The sequence below is a fragment of the Sceloporus occidentalis genome, unplaced genomic scaffold, assembly GCF_023333645.1.
Source record: "Sceloporus occidentalis isolate IW3139 unplaced genomic scaffold, rSceOcc1.0.p SCAF_1, whole genome shotgun sequence".
Lineage (NCBI taxonomy): Eukaryota > Metazoa > Chordata > Lepidosauria > Squamata > Phrynosomatidae > Sceloporus > Sceloporus occidentalis.
The window spans coordinates 274,262,860-274,287,504 of record NW_028316981.1 but is presented as its reverse complement, the minus strand read 5'-3'; the positions used below and the strand labels follow the sequence as shown (position 1 = coordinate 274,287,504).

General features: G+C 40.3%; 1 protein-coding gene across 1 annotated transcript in view; it reads left to right on the top strand.

Moving 5' to 3' along the window:
• Positions 1-2,723: 2,723 nt before the first annotated feature.
• CKMT2 (creatine kinase, mitochondrial 2) overlaps positions 2,724-24,645 on the top strand; it is a 43,792-nt gene continuing 21,870 nt past the window's right edge. The window contains exons 1-3 of the mRNA XM_089493814.1: positions 2,724-2,829; positions 21,497-21,669; positions 23,674-23,872. Coding sequence (XP_089349940.1) covers positions 21,518-21,669; positions 23,674-23,872 — 351 coding nt within the window. The 5' untranslated portion in view covers positions 2,724-2,829; positions 21,497-21,517. The remainder of the gene's footprint in view (positions 2,830-21,496; positions 21,670-23,673; positions 23,873-24,645) is intronic.

Genomic DNA, 24,645 nt, shown 5'->3' with positions numbered 1-24,645 from the left:
TACTAAATGAAAGACTAGAAGAAACTTTGGTGTAAGTCAGTAGAGCTTTTCATATCTTCTTGTCTATTGCATAAAATATATTACCACCTAGGTAAATGGGGCTACTGGTGGGAAAACACAACCCACCATCCTTGATAATTAAAACCTTAACATTGAACAGACTTTTACAGTAATACTGACGCTGGGTCCTCCCTCCCTTCTATTTTAGTTGCAATTTTAATCTGTTAAATGTTTTAAACACCTGTTGTAATCCGCCTTGATTCCATTGGGAAAAGGCAGAATAGAAATAATAATACAGTCCGTCCTCGCCTTACGTGGGGGATACGTTCCAGATCCCGCCGCGTAAGGCGAATTCCGCCTATGCTCGAGCCCCATTGGAAACAATGGGGCTCGTGCGCGGCGGCGCGGGGCGCAACAGGCGCGTGCGCCCATTCAATTGAAAGGGACGCGCCGCCCCATGCGCGCCCCACGGCTTGAGCGCGTATGCTCAAGGCCGCGTATGGTGCGCCCGCGTATGGCGTGGGCGCACTGTAACAACAACAACAACAACAATCATGCAGTAGCCAGTCTGTTACATTCCTTTGATTGTGTCCCCTTCTTTAATTTGTTTTTTTCTTCCTCACTGTTTTGTGGAATTGTCCCTGCATTTTTCCTACCTGCTTTTCCAGTGTGCGCAGGTGACACACTATTCCTGAATGGTGGAAATGGCTTAGCCTGAAAAACTGGCTTGGGGACTTTCTGTTCTGTTTGTATCCATTTCTAGCATCTCCTCTACTTCAGTTTCCATGACCTCAGCCACCCATACTTTGGTGACCTTTCCACCACTATTTCAGTAATAGACATTTTTTCATTTTGAATTTTTATTTCCTTCATAAATTGCTCTTTGGATATTTATGAGGGTGTGTGTGTAGATTTAAAATATGCAGTTACACAACTATACAGTGTACACTTACACAATGGTCAGTAGCCATCTGAATGTTGCTGTTTTCTTTTTTTCATTATATACAAAGATAGGCAGCTGAAAGTAGAACCTGTTACTGAACTGATGTCCAATCATTGAGATTCTACTTTCAGCTGCCTATCTTTGTACATAATGAAAAAAAGAAAACAGCAGTCTGTTACTGAAAAGGCAGCAATTAATATTCGAAAGCTGTACAGCAAATTACTCTTCTTACCACATTTCTGCTTCCCAAAAGATATGTGCATGCATCATCTGGAGGGGCGGGGGAGCTCCCTTCTTGACTCCAAGCTGTATGGCATCATAAAGGTTGAATAAAACTTTTTTAAAAAAGAAATTCACTGCTCAGTCATTGAGCGCTTTGCCTCCATCAACGTACATATAAAAGGGGGATAATATGCAACTGAGAACAGCCTACATGACATTGCAGATATCAGCCTACCTGCCACACACTTGCCATCCCTCTTCAATAGTGACTTGGGGGGAAAGAATCATGCAGTGTCCATGAAAGATGCAGAATAGGACTAATGATTTATGTGGAAAGAGAGTGGCAATATCATTTTTAAGAGAGATGAGCTGCATCCACACTGCAGAAATAATCCAGTTTGACGCCACTTTAACTTCCATGGCTCAATGCTGTGGAATTCTGGCAACTGTAGTTTGTTGTGGCACCAGAGTTCTCTGACTAAATGTCTGACAAAACTACAGTTCCCAGAATTCCATAGCATTAAGCCATGACAGTTAAAGTGGTGTCAAACTGGATTATTTCAGCAGTGCATATGCGGCCTGAGAGGGCATTGCTTCAACATACTGAGGATCACAACCATGGAGTAGACTCATGCTGGAACACTCATACTTTCTAAAAGCATTGATATCAGGCCCATTATGAAGCAAAGTAACCTTACTAGTTGAGGTATCTAATTCTAAAATAGGTATATTTGAAAAAATTTAATAAAAATTTTAAAATTCTAATTCTAAAATGAGTATCATTTTTCTGCATCAAGGAAGAACCTTTTTACTGTAACGGCTGTTTAATAATGGAATATTAAATGGCTGTTTAATAATGGACTGCCCTGGCCTGGAGGGTGGTTGACTCTCCTTTGTTGGTTTTTAAACAGAGGCCCGGTGTCCACCTCTCAGGGGTGCTTTAATGGTCTATTCCTCCAGGGTGAGGGTTGGATTAGATGGCCCTCGTGGCCTCTTCCAGCGCTATGATTCTATCATTCTAAGCCACTTCAGATCTTGGAAAATGTATTCTTTGGGCTGTGTATGCATGAGAGAATCTGCAGTTCCCAGATTCTGGGAGTTAAGTAAAAAAAAAAAAGCAACTTTCAGTAAGCTCTGCTCTGCTGTGATGTCTATGGCTGCATCCGCACTACAAAAATAATTCTGGTGCCACAAACAACTACCATTCCCAGAATTCCATAGCATTGAGCCAGGGCAGTTAAAGTGGTGTCAAAACAGATTATTTCTGTAGTGCGGGTGCACATTATGTGTGTTTTATTAAAGTGCCATCCAAATTGCTTGAGGATGAGAGACAGGAGGAATTTTGCCTCAAGTACCAAAAGGAAAAGGATGAGGGAAGCTTGAGACCAGTGTTAAATATCTATTTAGGAACAGATTCTTGAGGGTGCCAAACTAAGACATCCTTGTGGTGCTCTCAAGGACATGGCTGCATGACCAAAATGTTTCAAAGAGGTCAGAGAGGAATGGGATTGGCTAAGGGGAGAAACACTTCTTCCCTTTCTTCGCCCACCCGCTCTCACTTTGCTCCTCGTATGACCTATAATTTTGTCACAGCACAAACTACTTGTTCACTTTACACTTCTTGGCTCCTAGGCGTGCAGGACGTGTCTGGCTTCAGTATCAAGGTCAGTTGGGCTTGTGTCTGTTTATTTACCCTGGGCATTGACATTTAAAGGGGAGAGTTATTAAAAATGTACTCACAAATGCCACAGATTGTAGCCTTTTGGGAGACAGAGCTTCCTTATTTGCATAAGTGCTCAGAAAACTGTGACAGTGATATTTTGTCAGGCCACACTGCTTCTCCTCCAGATAGAGATACTGAAACAAACATGTTAAATATATGAAAATAAAACTTGTCATATGCAAATAGGAGTAAACATTTCTACAGACAACCTGCTGAGCAGACAGCTTTAAAATGCCAGCGCTGTCCATAAATGTCTTGCATTAACAAGAGAGAGAATCAAATGTGGTTGCGACACCTGCTTTATTGTTAGACGATAGTATTATATGCCAAGATTCGATTGCTGCCCAGAATTTTTTCTGCCTAAATTGCCCAACACCTCTTTGAAATCAGTTCAGATTATAGTGAAGAGCATTAACTGGTGTGCCTTGTTTATGCATTTAAATAACCATTGTTGCGTAGCTTAATAAGAAACGGTACAATCCTGGAGTCGCAAGTTCTTGTCCTCAGATTTGTTCTTTCCCCTTCAAAGGCATGTTGCCTTATTTAATTTGTCCATATAGAACCATTTTCTTTACCAAGAATACCATGGCACAATCTTAAAGTTGCATTCCTAAACACACATACTTAAGAGTAAGTTGCTTTAAGTACAGGAAAACATCTGAGTAACCACACATAGGATTGTTCTGGTAGAGGCTTCCCTATAGTGCTCCTTTGAGAAACGGTGACCTTGCAATTTTGCAAGCCAGGGCTCTCATCCCAACAGAGGAGCCAGATTAGCTACCGGCCACTGATAACCTTTCCAAGTATGTTTTAAGCCCAATTGGACACAAGATGCATATTCCTTTTGAAATGAATTTTTATTGCACATTAGACCATATCCAAATAATTGGGGTAAATGGTTTTATTATCTACCATGGTTCAAAAATGTATAAACTAAGTGAAGATTTGAACTGGTCTTCGCTATGTTATGTTGCATAATTAAATGCGATCTACTATTAACAGTGCAATGCAAATACCATCCTGTGTGCTTATAAACATAATACAATCCTATTCTTAGGCATAAATTCCTCTCATTTCAGTGGGGCTTACTTCCAGGTAAAAAGATAACAGGATTGCTGCCTAAACTACTAGTAGATTAAATAATGCACAGATTGGACCCCTACCTGAATTCCAAAAGGAATTGTTTTAAGTGCTTAAATATTTCAATTGTATCCAAGGTATAAAAGTATTATGAACACAAAAATTATTTGTTTTGTGACTATATGAACTTCTCTTCCAGGGCGATGTTTCATTATCTTGTTTTTATCTTAAAGCAAATTTTAAAAAAAACCAACAAAGCAGTTGATTATTATACTACAATTGAGAAAATTAAAAATTTGGGTAGATTGTTACTGTTTGTGGAATATACTGATGTGGACATTTCCCCCTAGCCACAACTGAAAATGCAGATCTGTCCATACAGTAGTTTTTTATTCAGATTTTGATGCTTTTCTGTTTAAATTATATCTGTGCAGTTTCTGAGTGGATGCATAGCATATTGCTACAGCTTAAGATGCCTTCCAAAAGTCACAAGTCACATGGTTCACATGATGTGTTTTTATTCCTGCCATGACCAGTGTAAAATCTACATCCATTTATAAAGGGCATCTTCCTTCCTGTACCAAAACAAGCAAAGCAGTCTAATGTCTGTCTGCTCCTACATATGAAGCCAAGAAGAAAATATATGTATAAAGAAGCAGGGAACAGTTTATTTAATCTTCCTACCTCACCCATTTCTCTTTCAGCAGGATTGCTCTTAAGCACCTCTAGCTTCAGTGGTTTAACATCTGACATGCAGTTTATAAATTCACTGGGCTTAATCTGACACCATTAGAACATGCATGCCAAGAGAGCAACTGTCCCTGGAAAATGCTGCCAATATGTGAGGTGAAAACTCTAGGTCAGCTATGAAAGCCTTGGTGGAAGTAATAACAGTGAGTCTTTGCTGTTCTTAAATTGCAAATCAGAGATATCACAGCTCAGATCAAGAAGAAAGCAGATCCTCTTTGGGAGGGTGGGATTGAGATGTTTAATTGTGCTGAGTAAACAGTAAGGAAATGTCCCTTCAATGTTAAATGTTACAGTCCAGCTAAGCTAATATGAGAGGTTCATGTTACAAGGCTCAACACAAGTACCTAAAAGAGAGAGCGCGACCTGATGCTAGTGACCTCTGGTCTGGAATGAAGGCTGAAAGTGACTTTGTTTTAGTTTTAAAGTGGATTAACAGCACTGCCCTTGGCTGAAAATATGATGTGTCCTCCTTGCCAAGGATAGGGCTTGTAGAGAAGATATAAAATTATAGGCTGGAGTCCTGTATTAGCTTATATTTTACTAAGTATTTAACTGAATAATTTCTCCTGGCTCTACCCTCCACCCCAAACCTAATGGAAACATCATTCAGCTGTGCTCTGATCTTCCTTTCATGCATCTAATGTCTGGTAAAATAGATGGGGGTGGGGGTGAATTATTGTCGTGGCAATAGTGTCAAAATTGTGAGTAGTGATCATGCATATGAATCAGTCACCAAACTGTAACTGTTTTGTATTCTCTGTCAGTACTTAGTCACTACTTTGGCACCATTGCCCCCCAACCTACTCTACCTAGCATCAGATGCATGAGGAGCACCATTCTGCCGATGATCAGGTGAATGATATTTCCATTAGGTTGCAGGGGTGGAGGGGTGGGGGCAAGAGCAGTTACTTAGTTAAATATTTAGTTGAATATAAGCTGATACAAGATTCTAGCCATAGTGTATTTCTATTTTTATTATATGTTTCCCATTTCCACAAGAAGTGAAACATGTAAGGAAAAATGTGCTAGCCTTTACATTTCATAGAGAAAGAGCAAGTATGTCAGAGTGTGTGTTAGTGATGGAAGGGTGAATTGTATACATATATATAATATACATTTGTAATATATTTATACATATACAAACAGACTGTATTGAAAGCAAACATACTTAAAAGGAGGCAGCACGACTGCTAACAAAGCATCACATTCTGGAAAGGGTGATTGCATCCCAAGGTGCTTTTTTCAGACCTTTCTTCCTATGCTTCTGTCCAAATTCAGACAATAAAAAAGTGTGGCTGGCTTTCTGTCTAATCCTGCACAGACATCCTCCTTTCACACAAATATTGCCTTAAATGCTAGGTTGAAGGCTGGCCAAGCCTGTTAGCCACACAACCAGCAGCATTAACCCTGCAGAGAACACACCCTAAAGGCTGTGCTTTCGGCACTGATGTGTAAGAATAAATGTGTCACCCTGGATGTATTGCATCAGAATACATGGCCAGCTGGCATGGTTCTGCTTTCTCTTCTGTGTATGCATGAAAAAAGAAATGTGTTCACAATCCTTTCTCTCACCTAAATTGTCATGAGCACCATTCCATAGGCTAGAGTCATCAAGAAACAGCCCTCTCATTAAGTACTTGATCACTCATCAAGTTTGTCAGGCAAAAGAAATCATTAATATAATTCATGCTAATCCAAATAGCTAATTTATAGTGGCATAATATCAATTTACAGAGAACTTGCTTTCACTTGGAAGAGATACTAGTGCAATGTTTCAGACATGTTCTGTAGGTGAGTCCTGAGTTCAAAACCAGTTACATGTTGAGGGATAGGGCCCTAAATTCAGTTATTAGTCCCAAATAGAATAGACCTATTGAATCAATGTACATTAGTACTGACTTAAGAAGTTGCCATAGATTCAGTGGCTCTACTGAGTTGGATTTAGGCCAATCTTCTGCAAGTATTTTTGTTGCTTTCTTCATACATGTGCAGAGCAGTGCTTTCAAAGCTTCAGAAATGTAAGACTGGCATGAAAGAGGTCCATAAGAATAAACAGGATAACCTCAGTTTAAAGGAATGCCTCTCTCCACATGTACCTACACATACATTAAGAGTGGCAACATGAGAACTGCCTCTAGTCTCAGTTGATGGCTAACATGGAGAAAGGGCCTTGTGGGGTGTGACATCCCAGTAGTGGAATGTTCACCTTTCCCTATCACTTACTTTAATGTGTTTTTTGGTAAAGACCTTAAGAAAAATATTCTAAATTTTGCAAAAATAATTTCAGTTTTCCTAATTTTTAATATTGTTTTTGTGAATGTGTGGCCTTTTAGTTTACCATGTTTTCTGCTTGTATCTGCTTCTTTACTTATTTTATTTTATTCTCTTTTCTTCATTCTCTCTTGGAATGTGATTCAAATGAGCTATGCAATTACATAGAATACCTACCTGCCTATGCACGCTTACATTGTATTTTGGCAATGAAGGCAAAAAATGAAAGCAGAAAATGAGGACTGGAAACAGAAGAGACAGAGCATAGGAACAATGCATAAAGTGGGTTGGGGGCCTGTTTAATCCCACTGCATTCTAATTCTTAAGGTGGGTTTACACTGGCCAGAATATTCTTGGCTGCTGCTGGAGTATTCTGTCACTGAAGCTGCCGTGAAGTCCCTCTGTTACCTGGGCACTCCAAAGCAATGCTGGGTGGTTGTCCACCCAAGTGTCCCACTGTGCCACCCAGTGCTACCAACACTGGCTTGAGTTGCTCCCTCTAGTGTCAAAAACAAGGGTCCTAGCATTGATCAAATGGCTGGGCATCTTGTTGTGACCTCAGAGGGGACGGCTTGCTCTGGTAGTGGCTGTGCCAGGCAGCCCAAAAGGATGCTGTGTAAACAGCCACTTGATGTTGATCCAAAGTGCTCTGGATTTTTGGGGCAGATCTGGAACAAATAGTTTTTAAAATTTGCTTTAAGGGAGGAATGGCCCAGATTCATTACAGAACTGCCCTTCCCGTGTGAAGAGAGTCCAAAGTTGAATTGGACCTTTGGTATTGCCCTGTGTGGGAGATGAATGAAAGGAGACAAAGTTCCATGTTCAGTATGATGGTTTAAAAATTTTTATTTCTTAAAAAGGCCAAAGGTGACACAAAAACATGAAGACATGAAGGTAGAGGGAAACGATGCAAATGACACATGCAGACATGCCCTTAGCACATATTGGTGAGAAACCTGTTGTTGACATATGCAATAGTCAGAATCTTGTTGGGGCCCTATGTCTTCATATGTATTCAATAATTACTTTATAAATTTTAATAATATAAATAAATAAATAAATAAATATTAAATAATAAAACATTATGTCTTTTTATAAGATGAATAAGCAATGATTCTAACCAGAATGTAGACTTTACATGTTTTCCATTAACTAGTGCATAAACTTGCAGAGCCTACATTTATTTTAAAATATTCCATCAGATCTGCTGACATTTGAGGTCTAAACTGTTCATCATTGAGAAATGAAACATTAAAATGTCAGAGACTAAAGGGTTTAGGACGATTAGAAAAGTGTAGTTCTAGATTAGTCAGAGTACAGGCTGATATTATCTAGGATTCAATTTTGCATGTGTTTATATTACTAACCAAAGATGAAATAATTAAGAAATAATCTAATCTGTATTCTCTGTCCTGAGTGTACAGTTCTCTCTACATCAATTAAACCATATTCATTCATATGTGCCTCTACAGTAGCTCTCACCATGGGTTGCTTTCTTGGCAGAAGTGTATTTCTGTCTAGCAAAGGATATAAACTTTTAAATTTTAAAATTTAAAATCAGTACTAACAATCAAATAATGGTATTCTAAGTCAACAAGGTTACTAAAACAATTATGAAACTTCTCTGGTATAGCATGATCAGACACATAAACATTAATCAAAACAATTATTTTTTAAAAAATATCTTAAGTAAAATAAAAAACTGTCCATCTGAAGCTATTATTGACCCAGTGTACTAAAACTGATATTTGTGGCTTAGTATCACTGACTTTCTCCTAGACAGCATACTTTCCAACTGTCCTGCTTGGAAGGGACAGTCCCAATTAATCCTCTGTTGACCTACTTTTCCAGCTGCTTTCTACTTCTTCCTTTGTCCTCAGCTTACCATATATACTCGACTATAAGTTGACCTCATGTACAAGTCAAGGACAGGTTTTGGGGTCAAAATTATGGATTTTGATATGACTCATAGATAAGTTGAAGTTAAAACTAAGGGGAATGTAACAAAGATTGTAAAGAATGAAGCAAAGGAAAATGATGCCGAAGAATATTTTTTTGTGGTTTTTTGGGGGCTATGTGGCCATGTTCTAGCAGAGTTTCTTTCTGACGTTTTGCCAGCATCTGTGGCTGGCATCTTCAGCCACAGATGCTTTGCCTGGAAAAATTGGGTGTATATATACTGTGTGAGCCTGGGAATGCAGGAGTATATATACACCCAATTTTTCCAGGCAAAGCATTCTCTGAAGATGCCAGCCACAGAGGTTGGCAAAACGTCAGAAAGAAACTCTGCTAGAACATGGCCACATAGTCTGAAAAACCCACAAAAAACTATGGATACCGGCCATGAAAGCCTTCGACTTTATGATGCCAAAGAAATTCCAGCAGGCATAACTGCTTGTGCCCATCCTAAAGGCTGGATGGATGAGAGAGCAGAGGGAGGTCAGTGCTTCCAGGACAGATTACACTCTTGCCTTTCACCAGGTGATGGTTCTTTTTTTGATAAGAGTTCAAATACAGTACTTACATTGACCAGTGGATAAGTTGACTCAAGTTTTTGATGTCAGCTTTTTGACTAAAATTTCTAGACTTATACATGAGTATATACAGTACTTCAGTAGCTACAAAATATAAATGTTGTTTGCATTCAAATCAGCAGGGGAGAGAGAAGGGGACAGATTCCTGTCCTCCCAATAGGCTGGGGAAAAGCACACTGCTGTAGCCTCTTGTAGTTCATTAATAGCTTTTGTCAGCTTGACTACACTCTGATGTTACTTGGTCACATGTGTCCTGGTTTTTATCTGTGAAAATACTGGAGGGTGTGAAATGATGAAAATCTAGCCCCACATATCTTTCTTGTAAAGTTCAAGAATCTGTGTTAGAAATGGGAAGCATTACCAGAATCCTCCAGACAGCATGACCAGTGGCCATTCTGGCTGAGAGATTCAGGGATCTGTAGTTCAGAAAAGTAACTTTCCCAAGCTCGCTACCTAATTTTCCTCTGCCCTATATTTTAGTGCCCACAAATTCCTTGGAACCCTACTCCAATCCTGTGGAAAAGGTCAGTGGGTGGAATTGGATGGTGGGTGAAGTTCAGAGTGTTAGAGCTTCAGTACAGGAGGCAGCAGGAATGACAAAGACATTCTCGGAATGAATCCAGCTAAGTGTGGGCTGGAGTTTGTTTTAATGACTAGTCCGTGGAAGTAATAACAGCAAAAGTAATAATATATCTCTGCCATTCTTTTATCAGTGCAGTGTTAGCTAGAATTTTTTCTTCAGTTATTCAAGGCCTTGTAAATGATGTAAATGATTCCTTGAAACCCTATTCTGTCATACTTTTTATGCAAAGGGCTGGGCTTACTGTTATAGCAGGGATGTGGAAAGTGTTGATTATGGACCACATGCCGCTTCCAGCACCATTTTTACACTCCCCCCCCCTTCTCCACACACCTCAGAGAACCCAAACACCTCCAGACACTATTAAAAAATGGTGGCTGATTTTCTTCCTCCAATGCTAAAAAATCCTACAAAGAGCCCCCAAATTTGGTGGTTTGTTTCGCTCTTGTTGCAAGATGTCAGTAAAGAATTCTGACCTCCACAGTGACCAAAAAAGACTTGCAATGATGTGAGTTGGACCCATTACTGTTGTAATTCATTCAAACAGGATGCCAACCATAATCCTTACATATTTTATATACCTTAGGGTTCATGATATGGTTTGAATCTCTCAACAGGAGGAGCAGGAAAGCTTTTCTTTGAGCATTGGCCTTAGTCCAAAGAGTAGTGATTAGAAACAGCTTTTGCTCCTTTTAATACTTTATTTCCAAACTTTTAAAGTTTCCACTGATCTACCTAGTCTACTCCAACCTAGTCTGCTGAACATCTGATTTTTATTTTATTGAGTGGGCAAGCAAATGGCTGTTTCAGAAGCTTGTCTTACAGTAGATGTACAAATCAGTTTAAAAATATACTGGAGAAAGGTGAAAGCTTTCAAGTGTGTGACCGTCTATATTAGCTGGCTGCTATCAGTTTTTTGAAGTTCATGTATCACAGGTCTGGGTGAAGAAATGTTGCTCTAGTAAAAGCAATTAAACTTGTTCTGAGTTTTCATTTTCTTTTGTGGCAGTCTGTGTCAGCTTGAAAGGTCATGACAACAAATTAGCTCCAAGGGCAGTGTTTGAAATCTCTATGCAGAATTAAAATGGTGTCCATTGTTTTCAGTTAGTGTTCTCTATTAATCACTCCCACATAAAAATCAATTTAAAAATTAGGAAACAGATATTATGTAATTCCTGCTTCACATTATGTTATACATTCATTAAAACAAATCTGTCGTCTAAGATCTTATATTGTACATTTGTAGCATAAATCTACAAACATGTCGTTAAGTCTACAAGCATGCACTATGCTACCCTTCTCTTGAACATTAACATTGCACTACTAATTATGTATCCGCAATTAGATCCATATTGTCCCATTTTGTCATGGGATATGCACAGTGAGTGGCTCTGGAACCCTAGTGAATCAAGGGATACATTGAAATCACTGACAACTATGTAACATCTGAGAATGTGCAATTGCATATGAAATATGCAAAGGGATCTTGTATAGGCTTGCCATATCCCGCCTGGGGGTGGGACTTTCCCAGTTTGGGGTGGGTCCGCATGGTCCGGCCCCTGCTTGGCCCCACCCCTGGGATCCCCCCCAGCGAGGCCCTGGAGGCGGCTCCGCGATTGCGGAGTCCTCCAAGGCCTGGCTGGGGCTTGGGAGACGCTGTCTCCCAGGCCCCAGGGAGGCCTTGGACAAGGTTTTAAAATGTAGGACCTTTTTTTTATAATTTCCTTGCCAGGAAATTAAAAAAAAAAAAAAAGGTCCTACATTTTAAAACCTTCTTCTACATTTTCCCCAGTTTGGAGGTCCTCAGGGATGGCAACCCTAATCTTGTAGCACCTTAGAAACTAAGAGAAAGAAAGAACTGGTAACATGAGCTGTTGTAGACTTAAATCTACTTCCTCAGATGCATAGAGTGAAGTGCCTAGGAACAGACCTTTATAAGCAGGCAGCATGTATGAATAACAATAGAAATGCAAAATTTGTGGGTATGGTGATGAGGTGACAAGTTCAGTCTTAATGATGGTGGATGGGGGACAAAGGCAGGAGAAAGGATGTTGCCTAGAGTCAAGGCGAGTAAATAACAATATGAATGATAGTGGGAGTTATTGGAATGTAATATGATGCTGCCTGGGAACCAGAAAGAAGATGTGATGAATGAGTCAAGAGAGCCCTCATGAGGCTGGGGTGTTAACTAGCATTATAATGTGTGCAGTGTGCCAGGAAAGCCTTGTTTCTGTTCAATCGACTGTTGACAGATGAGAGTTTCTGTATATATGGCCCAATTCTGCCGTTTCTCTTTCCAGTCTCCCTTCCATGATATTAAAGGTACTTTCACTTGACTCATCTACTTATATGATATATGCCACCATTGCTGTCAACAATGTTCTTCAACACTCTACATTGAGGAAACAGCAGTCTCTGTGCCGGAGGATAAATGGACATAAACAGTAAGATTGGAGAAAACTAGCTGCAGAACACTTCAGTCTTCCTGGGCATTCCATCTCAAACTCCAGAACAGTGATCCTTGAACAAAAAAACTACAAAAGAACATTGGAAAGAGAAACAGCAGAATTGGGGCATATTGGTGCCAGATTTCACTTCTGGGGTTCAATCATAGAATCATACAATTATAGAGCTGGAAGAGACCACAAAAGCCATCCAGTCCAACCCCCTGCCATGCAGAGAATCACAATAAATGTTCATTATATTATCCAAACAAGTCAAATGAATGTGTTATGTTGTATCTGTTTAGACACTGTAATGAATAATTTGGGTGTGGAGGAAAGGAGAAAGCCTGTTCTCCCAACAAACATTCTCTCTACGTACAAATGCCTGAAAAGTGTTTTTTTTAGTATACATTCATATTAAATAATCATCATACAAGATAGCTGAAAAAACTATTCTTGTGTTAACTTTACTACATTTGAAAGTCACTTTAGAAGCTGTTTTGTATCTTTCCCTTGTTTTGTCTTACACTCAACTCTTTCCCACATGCCCCATTCCATGAATGTGTACCTACTATCAGACCTCCTTGTACTCTACTCCCACTCCTATCTCTCTGTGCCTTCTGTTATGCATGCCTCCCATGAGGGAACATGGGCTAATTTTAGATACTTGTTAAGAGAGAAGGTTGATGAAACTGGCATGGGGTGAGACTCGAGGCAGCTCAGTTTGCTCCAGGGTCAGGTGTTATATCAGTTAATGCCAAGAAAGGTTAAGGACACATCACAAATTAAATAAGCCATTGAAAAAAGAGCCAAGGGGCTATCTGCCAATAGCCATTCTTCAAAACACAGAGCATTATTTGAACAATGTTCTGATCAGAACATTAAGGGTTTCAAAAGCAGGCTGCCATTCCCAATATCTTGAATAGGAGATGACTCTCATATTGTTTTGAAGTACACAAAATTCTTCATCTACTGAACCATCTCAGTTTTCCAGGTGCAGTGGTTCAATGAAATAGTCTCCATGTTGAAAAACCAGTTTACTATTGACTATGGGTTTTTAAAAAATTATTTCTATTACACAATAACATTTAGGTTAGGGGCACTGGGTACTTCCCATACAGATCACACCTGGGACAAAATAATGGAAATGCCAATAGGTAAAACTTTTATAAAAACTGTGTTGTTGTTATAATTTTGAGGCACACAAACCAAACAGCTTTTACTATAAAAACACTGTGGCATTTGCCATTTCTATGTTATAATTTTCTGGTTTTTCCATTCTGTTTTATCAAAGGGCATCAGAATGTAAAAATAATAGCCAGTCAATCAATCATTGCTAGGACAATGTACGTGATGACTGTGTCACATCCCATTATTTTAAAGAATAGTCAGGATATGAAAACAGCTTTCCATGTAATGCCAGCTCGTCCTTGCTAGCAGAAATGATATGAACTAGCTACATATGACAGACTGTCTAATGATATTAATGTTACCTGTTATTTGATGGAATATTCTGCATTCAACAGAGGAAACGTGTTGCCTATTTTTATGAAAAACTAAGATCATTGTCTAGTTTTATTTTCTTAATTTTGACAGATTATCAGTCTAAGAAAATACACTGGAAGAGACAGTCCCTTGATAGACTAAGAGTGCCACATATATCATTCAGGACACTAGCAATTCTAACAATTTCATACTCCTGGGTAGTCAACAGAAAATAGTTTTTGATCCTCATGGCCGTTTTAAAGTCACAAGAAAGGTTCCTGTTGATGTCAATGAATATTTGGAAATGTTTCCCCACCCCAAATCCTAAAGGTACTGATTTCCATGAGATTTTTGTGATCAGAATTTGAAATATGAAGGCTGCTTCCAGTGCCCTTAGCTGTATTTTAAAGGTGGATCTTAACAGGTACCATTTCAATATATAAAGTTACAAAAATTGGCTGTTCTTTCATTTTCCTCTCGAGGTGTACATAGGGAAACTGACTCTCAGAAACAGCCCTCTCTTTCTAAAGAAGCAGATCTGATTTTTATATCCTTTTGAAAATCTCTTCTATATCCACTGCTTCCTATTCATAAGACTCATGGGGCACTCCTGTGTCAACCTCCAGGGCATATGATTGGCCTGTTAATGCAGTCTTGAGCTGTACTGTTTTGTGATGAACCCACAAGGCACAGGGCTGTCACCAAAGTATAAGACAGCTGTTCTGCAGATATTGTATTCCTGGGGCAAAGATCTGGGGAAACAAACACTGGGGTAAATTAACAGTTACAGTTGAATGATGCTCTCATTCCATCTTGATAATTGGGTTAGTAACTTGGAAACTGGTCTTGTTACCAAAATAATTGCGTCCTCTCCCTTCTCCTACTGTATAGCTGGGCTCCAAGAGAACAATATTTATAGCTTCAGCATCACTTCAGGGCTTGTTGTTCTGTTATTAACATCCCAGTAGCTAAAAGATATGAAAAGAAACCTCATGCATCAAATCTGCACCTCCTGCCTGTGTTTAGGTCAAGCTTTACTCCTGAACTATGCGAATTATTGACCCAAAACCTTTCCTTTTATTTGCTAGGTCAGTGCTTCTTCTTTGTGATTAAGCCCTGATATGTGAAATGTGTGCACGCTGGTTGTAGAAAAAGTTTAATTTGTTTTCCAGTGTCCATTGCCTTGAAGACTAATGGAAAGCTGGGATCAAATGTTTAAAGCAGTCACAGAACAAGCGTCAAACGTGGCCCTCTGCAGACCTGGACAATAATATGTAATAAGTACATGAGTAACAGAATGATAGCTTGCAGCCCTAAGACCGAGGGGGGGGGGATCTTATGACAAAAAGAGCTTTACCAAGAAAATAGCTAAAGTATCATATGAACACCAACCACCCCACAATATGAATACTAAGAAGATCGAGATGACAATAATCAGATTCGTTCTGAGGCCATAATTATTGTTGTTCAAAAATGACATTGTCTTTGTCAGAATAATATTTGGGAACACAGTGCAAACTCTGCTGAAGCTTTCAAATACAAAGCTATAGAGAGATGACTTAGCAGGAGCAACATACTAATGAAATCAGAGAAGGAAAACTGAGTGGGTGACTCAGGGCTGGTAAGCCTAAGCATTATGCTCCAAGAATCTTCTGGTCTCCTCCCCACTTTCAATCCAGCTCAGTTTCTTTGTATGATGCTAGCTTTCTTTCAGGGGTTCATAATATAAACTTGGCAGGTTTTGACTGTGGGAAATGGATGAGATTATTCATTTCTCATGCAGAGAAAAACACTACTAAGCCACATTCCAACTGGCTTATCCTTTCCTTTCTTGAAATGATGGTGCTGGCGGTGCAATGTGGGCATGTGCAGACCCCAGTGTATGTAAACAACCACCTGAAGCAGAATTGAGATGGGTAATAAAAGTCAAACTAAGTACACTACACATTCCTGCCTACTGTTAGGTAAGGAAAATACCAAAGCACCCCACCAGCACAGACATAATAATGGCTGGCATCCTGCACTGCAGTTATGGATTTGTAACATACAGTTATAGATCGGAAACTGCTCTGTATTCAGTTATACTCCCTATTCACAAACATGACAGTATTGCCACAATTGTAAATATTTCTCAGAACCCACCTAAAGCTCAAGGGAGCTACCCTGAGTGACAGAGGTCTGTGGTGTGGGTGAGTGGAGTGCTTCAGGATGATGATATAGGCTTGCCATGTCCTGGTTTGTGGTGGGACATTCATGGTTTTTTAACCCATTTTGAATGTCCCATCCCGGGTTGGAGCCAGTCCCAGCTCCTGGCTCCCTCCTTCTCCTCCTCCTCCTCCTCCTCCTCCTCCTCCTCCTCTGCCTCCTCCATTGCTTTTAGTGTTGCCGTGCTTTTAGTGAGGCAGCGGCAGCATGAAGCAAGACCTAGCTGCGTTGTTAGGCTTTGCTGGGCCCAAGGAGAGGCTAGGGGTGGAGCCTTGGCAAGGCTTCCTGCAGCAGCAGTGGAGCCGTGAAGGGCCAGAGCCGGACGGCTGGGCCCTCTGGAAGGAGGCCACCATGGAGGAGTCCTCCAGCGACCTCCTCCAGCGGCGGCACAGCTGCGTGGGGCCTAGCCAGCCAGCAAGGCCTCCTTCAGCGGAAGGAAGAGCCTAGCCAGCTGGCTGGGCCCCAAACAAGGAGACCGCCGCTGGACCCCAAGAAAACAGAGGGAGGCTGCCGCAGGCTCTCACAAGTAAGATCTCTATATCTTTATTCTACTTCCTGAGATGTATTTTATTATGTTTGTTGTTGTGTGCCTTCTGTCTAGGAAGAATGTTTTCTGTAAATAAGGATTTATATTATTTTTTAAAAAATTATTAATGTTTTTTGCTTTTACCTGGTTGTGTCCTCCATTTTTCTTGCATGTCCTACATTTTATGCAAAATTTGTCCTATATTTGTTCTACATTTGTCATACATTTTTAAACATTTTGTCCTGGTTTTGTGGTAGCAAATTATGGCAACCCTATCTGAGTAGCCCTCTCCTGCGCTCAAGCTACATTGTCACAACTTCTTGGAGACAATGTCTGCTTGTTGCACCACAGGTCAGGAGCAGAGGAGGCTGCCCACATCATCCTGAAGTCCCTCACTCACCTGCACTACTGACCTTGGTTGCTCAGAACAGCTTCACTGAGTTTAAGGCAAGTGCCAGAGGTTGATTCCTTAGCTCATTCCTAACTATGGCCTGGGACAGACCACCCGAAAAGGGCAGCCTGCCAGCGGCCTTTTTTCTTCCACAGGGAAGCCGCAACTGCCAAACCGCGCGGCTTCACTCTGGAGGAAAAAGAACCCACAAAAAGCAGGTTCTTTTTCCGCTGCGCCAGTTACATCCAAGTGTGCCAAAGGCGCACTTGTGATATAACTAGCATGGTGCGACGTGCGGACACTATGTGTCCATTATGTCATAATGGTGGCACCCATGTAATGGCGGTGCCATTATGGTGCCACCAGAACTTGCTAGGGTTAGGGACTGTGTGGTTGCCACGCAGTCCTTAACCCTAGCTACACTGCTGCCATGCCACAAAAGGATCATCTGTCCCTCGCCTATATTTGCTTGAGGGCTTTCTTGGCCAGTACATCACATGTTTTTTAAGCTCACACACTCCATCTCAATACTCATGTATATGATTATCTACTAGCCTTGGCTTCAAGGAACATCTTTGCCTTGTCCCAAACAGCCATTGTTAAAAATAAACATCACTTCATCCCTACACCGATAAAGGTTTGTATTCCATGGAGACAGCATTGTATTCCATGGAGACTGATATATAGGTCTGTTCCTGGGCTTTCTATTCCACCAAATACATCTAAGGAAGTAAACTCATGCTACCAATTTCTATATTTCAATTAGCCTCAAAGATGCTGCAGTATCCCTTTGCATATGTTTACATGGAAGATTATCAGATGTAGAAAAACAATGGGAAAGAAGCAAGATGCTCCCATCATTGTTGAGCGATTGAGCAAAGATTATTACACAACATCCCACAACATCACTCTCATCCCATCCTTCTCCTGTCAGTGAAGTGCAATGGTCCTGTAAGTTCTTTTTGATGGGAAACTGCCATCAATAAAAAGTTATGGGACCATTCCACTTCACTGATGGGATGAGTGTGATGTCGTTGGATGTCATGTGATAATCTTTGTTCAATCACATGACAATGACAGGAGCATCCCCTTTCTCCCCTGTCATTTTTCTCCATTTGATAATCTCCATAGTTAAAGATGTAATGTAGGGTCTCAGGCAGTACTTAATATATAGACATTATTTTTTTACAATACCTTGGTTTACAGACAAACTGTAGCAATGACCTATGGAATTATTATTAATAATAGATAATATGATAAAGGGATAAAGTGGCTGCAATAATACATTGGTTGCTGTGCAAAAATATGATTTGACATCTACAAAGAACTGGTGAGAACATAAGCCTGAAAAAGATATTGAAAATAGTGGTATACACACACACACGTATGCACTATGGACCTTTAAGATGCAAACTGATGAACAAGTAAAACATAATATGACAGACATGACTGTGCTTGAGAAAAACAAAAGCTGGAGGACAGCAGAATTGAAGACAATGAGAGGGAAAAGTTTTTGAAACAGCAAGACCTACAAATTGGGATTCAGTGCCTTAGGGGAAAGAAAACAGCTGTGGTTTCAATAGTGATAGGTGCTCTGGCAATAATATCAAATTGACTGACAAAACATCTAAACCAAATTGCATTAAGTAAGATCACAATAGCACTATTACAAAAATGACATGGCTCGGAACATCCCATATTATTTGACAACATATTTAAACTGTCAACAGAATCAACATCAGTTAAAAGTGTGACTATTAAACATAGCACATTGTGGAAGGCCCCTTCCTCCTGAGCAATCAGTCTTCAAAGGCCTGTTGATACAAATCTTCACCTGTTTATGGAAGGATAAGAAGGAGGGTATCAATCTCCCTAGGAAGGGAGTTGCAGAGTTTGAGGGAGACTACTGAGAAGGCCTTCTGCTATGTTCCCATCAAAATATATCTGTGAGGGCGGTAGGAAAGAGAGAAGGGTCTCATCAAAAGATCTCTAACTATGGACAGGCTCATATGGGAGCATTCAATTCTTCAGGGAAGCAGGACCCAAGCCAAGTTAGAAAACTTTATTTCTCATGATACAGTATAATATTATGGAATGAATTTGTAGCTGCAGAAAGAAAGCCATTGATTTCTAGAAAATATTTATAGTCAGCTTTAGGCAGTATTCTGTCAACAGACTTTCACATTTCTCAGACTGAGATCAACCACTATCTTTTAAAAACAACAACAACTTCTGATTGAAGTTTCCTTAGAAGCAGGAATATTTACAAAAAAACCCACACCAGATTATTTACAAACCTCCGTTAGCCACTTGGTGTTCCAATTTTGGGGGAATATGTCAAGATATAAAGTTCATTGGTGAAATTGCAGTCAGCCCTCCATATCCATGGATTTTTTTAAGGCTGCAGATCCAAGCATCCCATTGTTTGAAAATATTTTTAGAATATATGAATTCCAATAAGCAAACTTTGATTTTGCCATTGTATAGAAGGGACACCATTCCACTATGCCTTTGTATTTAATGGGATGTGTGCATCCACAGATTTTGGTAACCCCAGGTGATCCTGGAACCACAGTGGATAGTGAGGGCCCACTGTAATAAAAACTGTTAAAACGTACCCCACCCAAAAGAGTAGCAGCAATGGATGTCAGAAATTTAGCAAACTGGTTTTCTAAATTTAATTTCATTTTCTTTGGAGATTTTTAAACAGAGGCCAGATGGCCATCTGTCAGGATTGCTATAATTGTGTGTTCCTGCATGGAAGCGAGTTGGACTGGATGGCTCTTGAGGTCTCTTCCAACTCTAATTCCCCAGACATGGAGGAATAAAGAAGTTCTACTCATCTCTGAATGGAGAGAAGTGACAAATGGATATACCAAGTCATCATCTGAGATGCCATTACAGAGAAAACTCACCTCCTAATTTAGGAGTAAACAAAGAACAGCCCTCCATATGTTTTGGACATGAGCTTCCATTATCTTTTATGACTGGCTATACTAGCTAGAGTTGATTGGAGTTGTTGTCCAGCAACACCTGGAGGGCTGTACTTTTCTCAACTTGTCCTAGGTAAGGACAATCTAGCATTCAAACAACCTAGGAATTTATTGCCTGATCATAAATCTCAAGGATGGAGGTCATAAAGGAGAAGCTCAGATAACCAAAACCCAGCTCTTTGAACAAGAACGGTCTGCTTCTTGAGAGGACAATTTTCACCCACAGCCCCCTCCACACAGGCCAATGCCATGTATCTGGGTGCTGTGGGAGTGATGTAACATCATTTCCAGTCATCTGTTTTGGTCACTTTGGGCAAAAAAAATTCCAGGAGTAAGTGGAGCATGGCTTAGGGGAATGGGAAGAATAAAGAGCACATTGGTGTATGATTTTGGTGCATTTCAGACTGTATTCACCATCTAAAAATCATCCAGATTTTTTAAATATTATTTGGGACTTGTAGAGGCTTTTTTGGGGTGGGGTCTTCATATGGGATTTGAGGGCTCCAAAAGTAAAGCTCAGGAACCACATGTGACCAACATTGTTTAATGTGAAAATGCTTGCACTTTCACTACCGCTGCCATTAAGAGACTGAGTGCTCAAAACAGTTTTAAGTGTAGGTGTGAAAACAATCTGGAGACCAATTACAATTACATTATAATTATGCGATGTAGTGGTTTGAGTGTTGGACTAGGGCACTGGAGATTGGGTTTTACACTAGGAGTGCTGGAGGTATGGACTGCATCTGGTGACATCTTGGAGGGGGACACCTTGTGGGGAGGTTATTCATTGTCCATCCCAAGAAGACCTCCTAGTCACCCCTCACCACCAGCCAGGGTGCCCCTGCCAGCTGCTGGTAGGAATGGGGTGCTGCTGCCACCCAAAAGCCCATTCTGGGCTTGGTAGATCTGCTGGCTAGACTGGGAAAGGGAGGTGCCATTGGTAACAGCAGCACCCCACCTCCACAGCAGTTGCTAGTTAGGGGCTGTCTTCTGGAAGGGGCTCCTGGCTGATCAGGAAAGGGAAACAACTCCTTTTTCCATTAGGCCAGCAGCCCTGCCAGAGCCACAAAGATCTGTCAGGCAGTGGCAACACCCAATCCCCACCATGGCAGAGGTGCCATGGTGTATTCTGGCTGAAATTTCCCAACAGTCTTTAGGGGCATCCCCACCAAGGACCCAATATGACTAAAATGAATAGGTGCTTATCTGACCTTTCTGTTTAATGTGAATATGTGTCCAGACTGAATTAGGTCATGATCTAGTTGATCCCATCACCGCTCCTATTTTTATAATTAATCATTTCCTCTTACACTATTTCAGTTCTCATTACAACTTTCCTCTTTTTCCAGAAATAACTGGGTTGTCCAAAAATGGCCAGTACATTCTCACGTTTCCTGGTGGGTGGGAGAACTGCTGTTCTCTTAGCAACAGTGAGCACTGGAGCCTTGACAACTGGATACCTGTTGAATCAACAGAATGTGAAAGCTGGGTCCTTTGAAAGACAAAGATTATTCCCCCCAAGGTAAATACTTTGATTCAAAAGAACAAATGCTGGGTATGTTGCTTGAAACACCTCTACTCAACTATTTTTGGAAAGGGATACCATGCTGAGAAGCTGAAGGTAGCAGAGCAGAATAGCCAGTCAGCAAGAAAGGGAAGAAAATATGTAGACATTGACTTGGGGTTTCTCTGAGCTGTAGGCCAAAAATGTGGCCTTTGCAAGATTTGGGGCCAAAACAAAATGAAGCAGAGGGATACAGAAAATGAGAATGTAGTGCACAATGGACACAGACAAAGTTGGTGAAAAATCTTAGCAAAGAAAGCCTACGAAAATCTGTGCTGAAAACAGTATAAGCAAGGAAATGGCACTAGGGCAGTAAGTCAGAAGGATGAATTGAAGTGAAGAATGTGTCACAGGGTGTAGCCGCACTACAGAGTTAAAGTAGTTTGATACCACTTTAACTGCCTTGACTCTATCCTACAGAAGCTTGGGATTTGTAGCTTGATGAGGTATTCAGCCTGGCATGTCAGAGAGCCCTGGTGCCTCACCAAACTACAAATTCCAGGATTCTGTAGGGCAAGAGTCATGGCAGTTTAAATGGTATCAAACTGCTTTAATTCTGCAGTGTGGCCACACCCTGAGAAAATGGAAACTTAAAAGTGTAAGCAGATGTTCCTCATAATAGGCATGTCATCATTTTTAAATTCACAGAATTTTTGGCGGAAATAATTATGCTAAATTTCTAATTGCTTGTCTTTATTAAATGTATATCCTCCAAGACATTTAAAGTATCTCTCCCTACCTGTGAGGTAGGCTGAGTGTGATTGACCTGGTAAATATTCCCCCCAAAAGTTTCATGGCTGCCTGATACCTTGAATGAAAGCCTTCTTAGGCTTATTAGTCTAATAGCCTGAGCACCACGCTGCACTGGCTTTGACTTCTGTGGATTTTATTATACAGTCGGCCCTTCTTATACACGGATTTTTTATACACGGATTCAAGCATACACGGTTTGAAAATGTTCCAAAAAAGTATAAATTTACCTTGATGTTCCATTTTTTATTAGGGACACCATTTTGCTATGTCATTATACTTAATGGGACTTGAGCATACACGGATTTTGTTATACACGGGGGATCTTGGAACCAAACCCCAGCGTATAACAAGGATCCACTGTATGCAGGTTTGATTAATATGCTCTCTCTAGGAATCTCTAGGTCCTCCAGCATGACTCTGCTAAAAATTTACTCTAGAGTTACACTGGAGGACCTAGAGATTCCTAGAGAAAATAGGTTCTCCAGTGCAATTCTTTGGTCAGCTTTTGCCGAATGTTGGTAATAGAGTTGTACTGGAGGACCTAGAGATTCCTAGAGAGATGTTCTCTCGTTTTGTTTTGTTTTTAAATTGTGTTTTGTATGCATTGTTTTCACTTTCATGGGGGTCTTGTGACCCTAACCCCAGTGAATGTGGAGGGCCCACTGTACTGCAAAAGTATCTATCAATGTTTTAATGTAAAATGTCCATATTTGCAAATTGTGTGAACAATTACAGTTTCAACAATTTCTGCTTTGACTATGTTGATTTCCACCAGCTGTGTATTCAGCTCATTAACTTTACTTGCACTTTGGATCTGGCAGAAACATGCAAAAATAAAAATTCTGAAATACGTTTGTTTCCTTCCATCTGCCTAAGTGCTTCGGTTCTCTACTCAAACTACCTTTGTGGTTTCAGCTGGAAATCAGCATACCCCCTGCAAGCACTGTGTGTTTGCTTCCCATGTAAATTTCAACTGCATGCATGAGTCAACAACCAATCACATTTTCAGTCCCCTGCTGTTTTCTTAAAATCATCCAATTCACTGTAAAATATTTACACACACTCTCCTTTCCCCCTCTCCTTCCCCCAAAGCCATGAAGAACAGAACAATACTGATTTTCTTTAGCACCCCCAGTATAGATTTATGAACTTTAAAGCAGAGCAAGCTTTACTTATCAATATCAATTTCTTCATTTTATTTTTACCCAGTGCAGACTATCCTGATCTTCGTAAACACAACAACTGCATGGCCGAGTGCCTCACTCCAGCAATCTATGCCAAACTGAGGGACAAGATGACTCCCAACGGCTATACCTTGGATCAGTGCATCCAAACTGGCGTTGACAATCCTGGCCACCCTTTCATTAAAACCGTAGGCATGGTGGCTGGGGATGAAGAATCTTATGAGGTGATTTTTTTTTTTTTCATTTTCATATGCTGTGCCTTCATCTTTGGCTTGTACATTTAATTAATGAAATACATAAACACTCATTCTTTGAGTAACATAAATGTAGTTATTAAGGAAAATAGGACACCGGAGTGTGCACAAAACACAAGCCATATGGATACTGTTTGTACCTCTTTCTAGCCTTTTAGAGTCTTCCCCTCCCTTCTTCCTCAGTGGGAAACTCAGTGAAAACACCATTTAAGAAGCTGTCTGTATACCAATATTCAGAATAATACAATGTAGACTCGAAAGACAATATATGATTTACCTCCTGTCACTGTCTGCTCTCCTGCTGCTAAATTCAGCTTGAGATTTAAAAAACTACAAAGGGAAAGAAATAGGGACAGAAGTGGTAGATGCATGTACTTGGGCTCATCATACAGTTTCGACCAAGGCAAGTAGTAGAGCACTAGTACTGCCATGTGTGGGCCTTCTTGTAGTACAAATATTGGCAGTAGTGATACTGGACCTGGGGGAAGAAAACAGTGTGATGCGGCAGATTAAAAGGCCAATACGATTCTAGGCTGCATCAACAGAAGTATGGTGTCTTGATCAAGGGAAATAATAATAATAATAATAATAATAATAATAATAATAATAATATGGGTCATATCAAAATTCATAATTTTGGCCCAAAAACCTGCCCTCGACTTATAGATGAGGTTGACTTATAGTCAAGTATATATGGTAATTATCTAAAAATGCTGACTACAAGTGACCCAGAAAGCATGGAT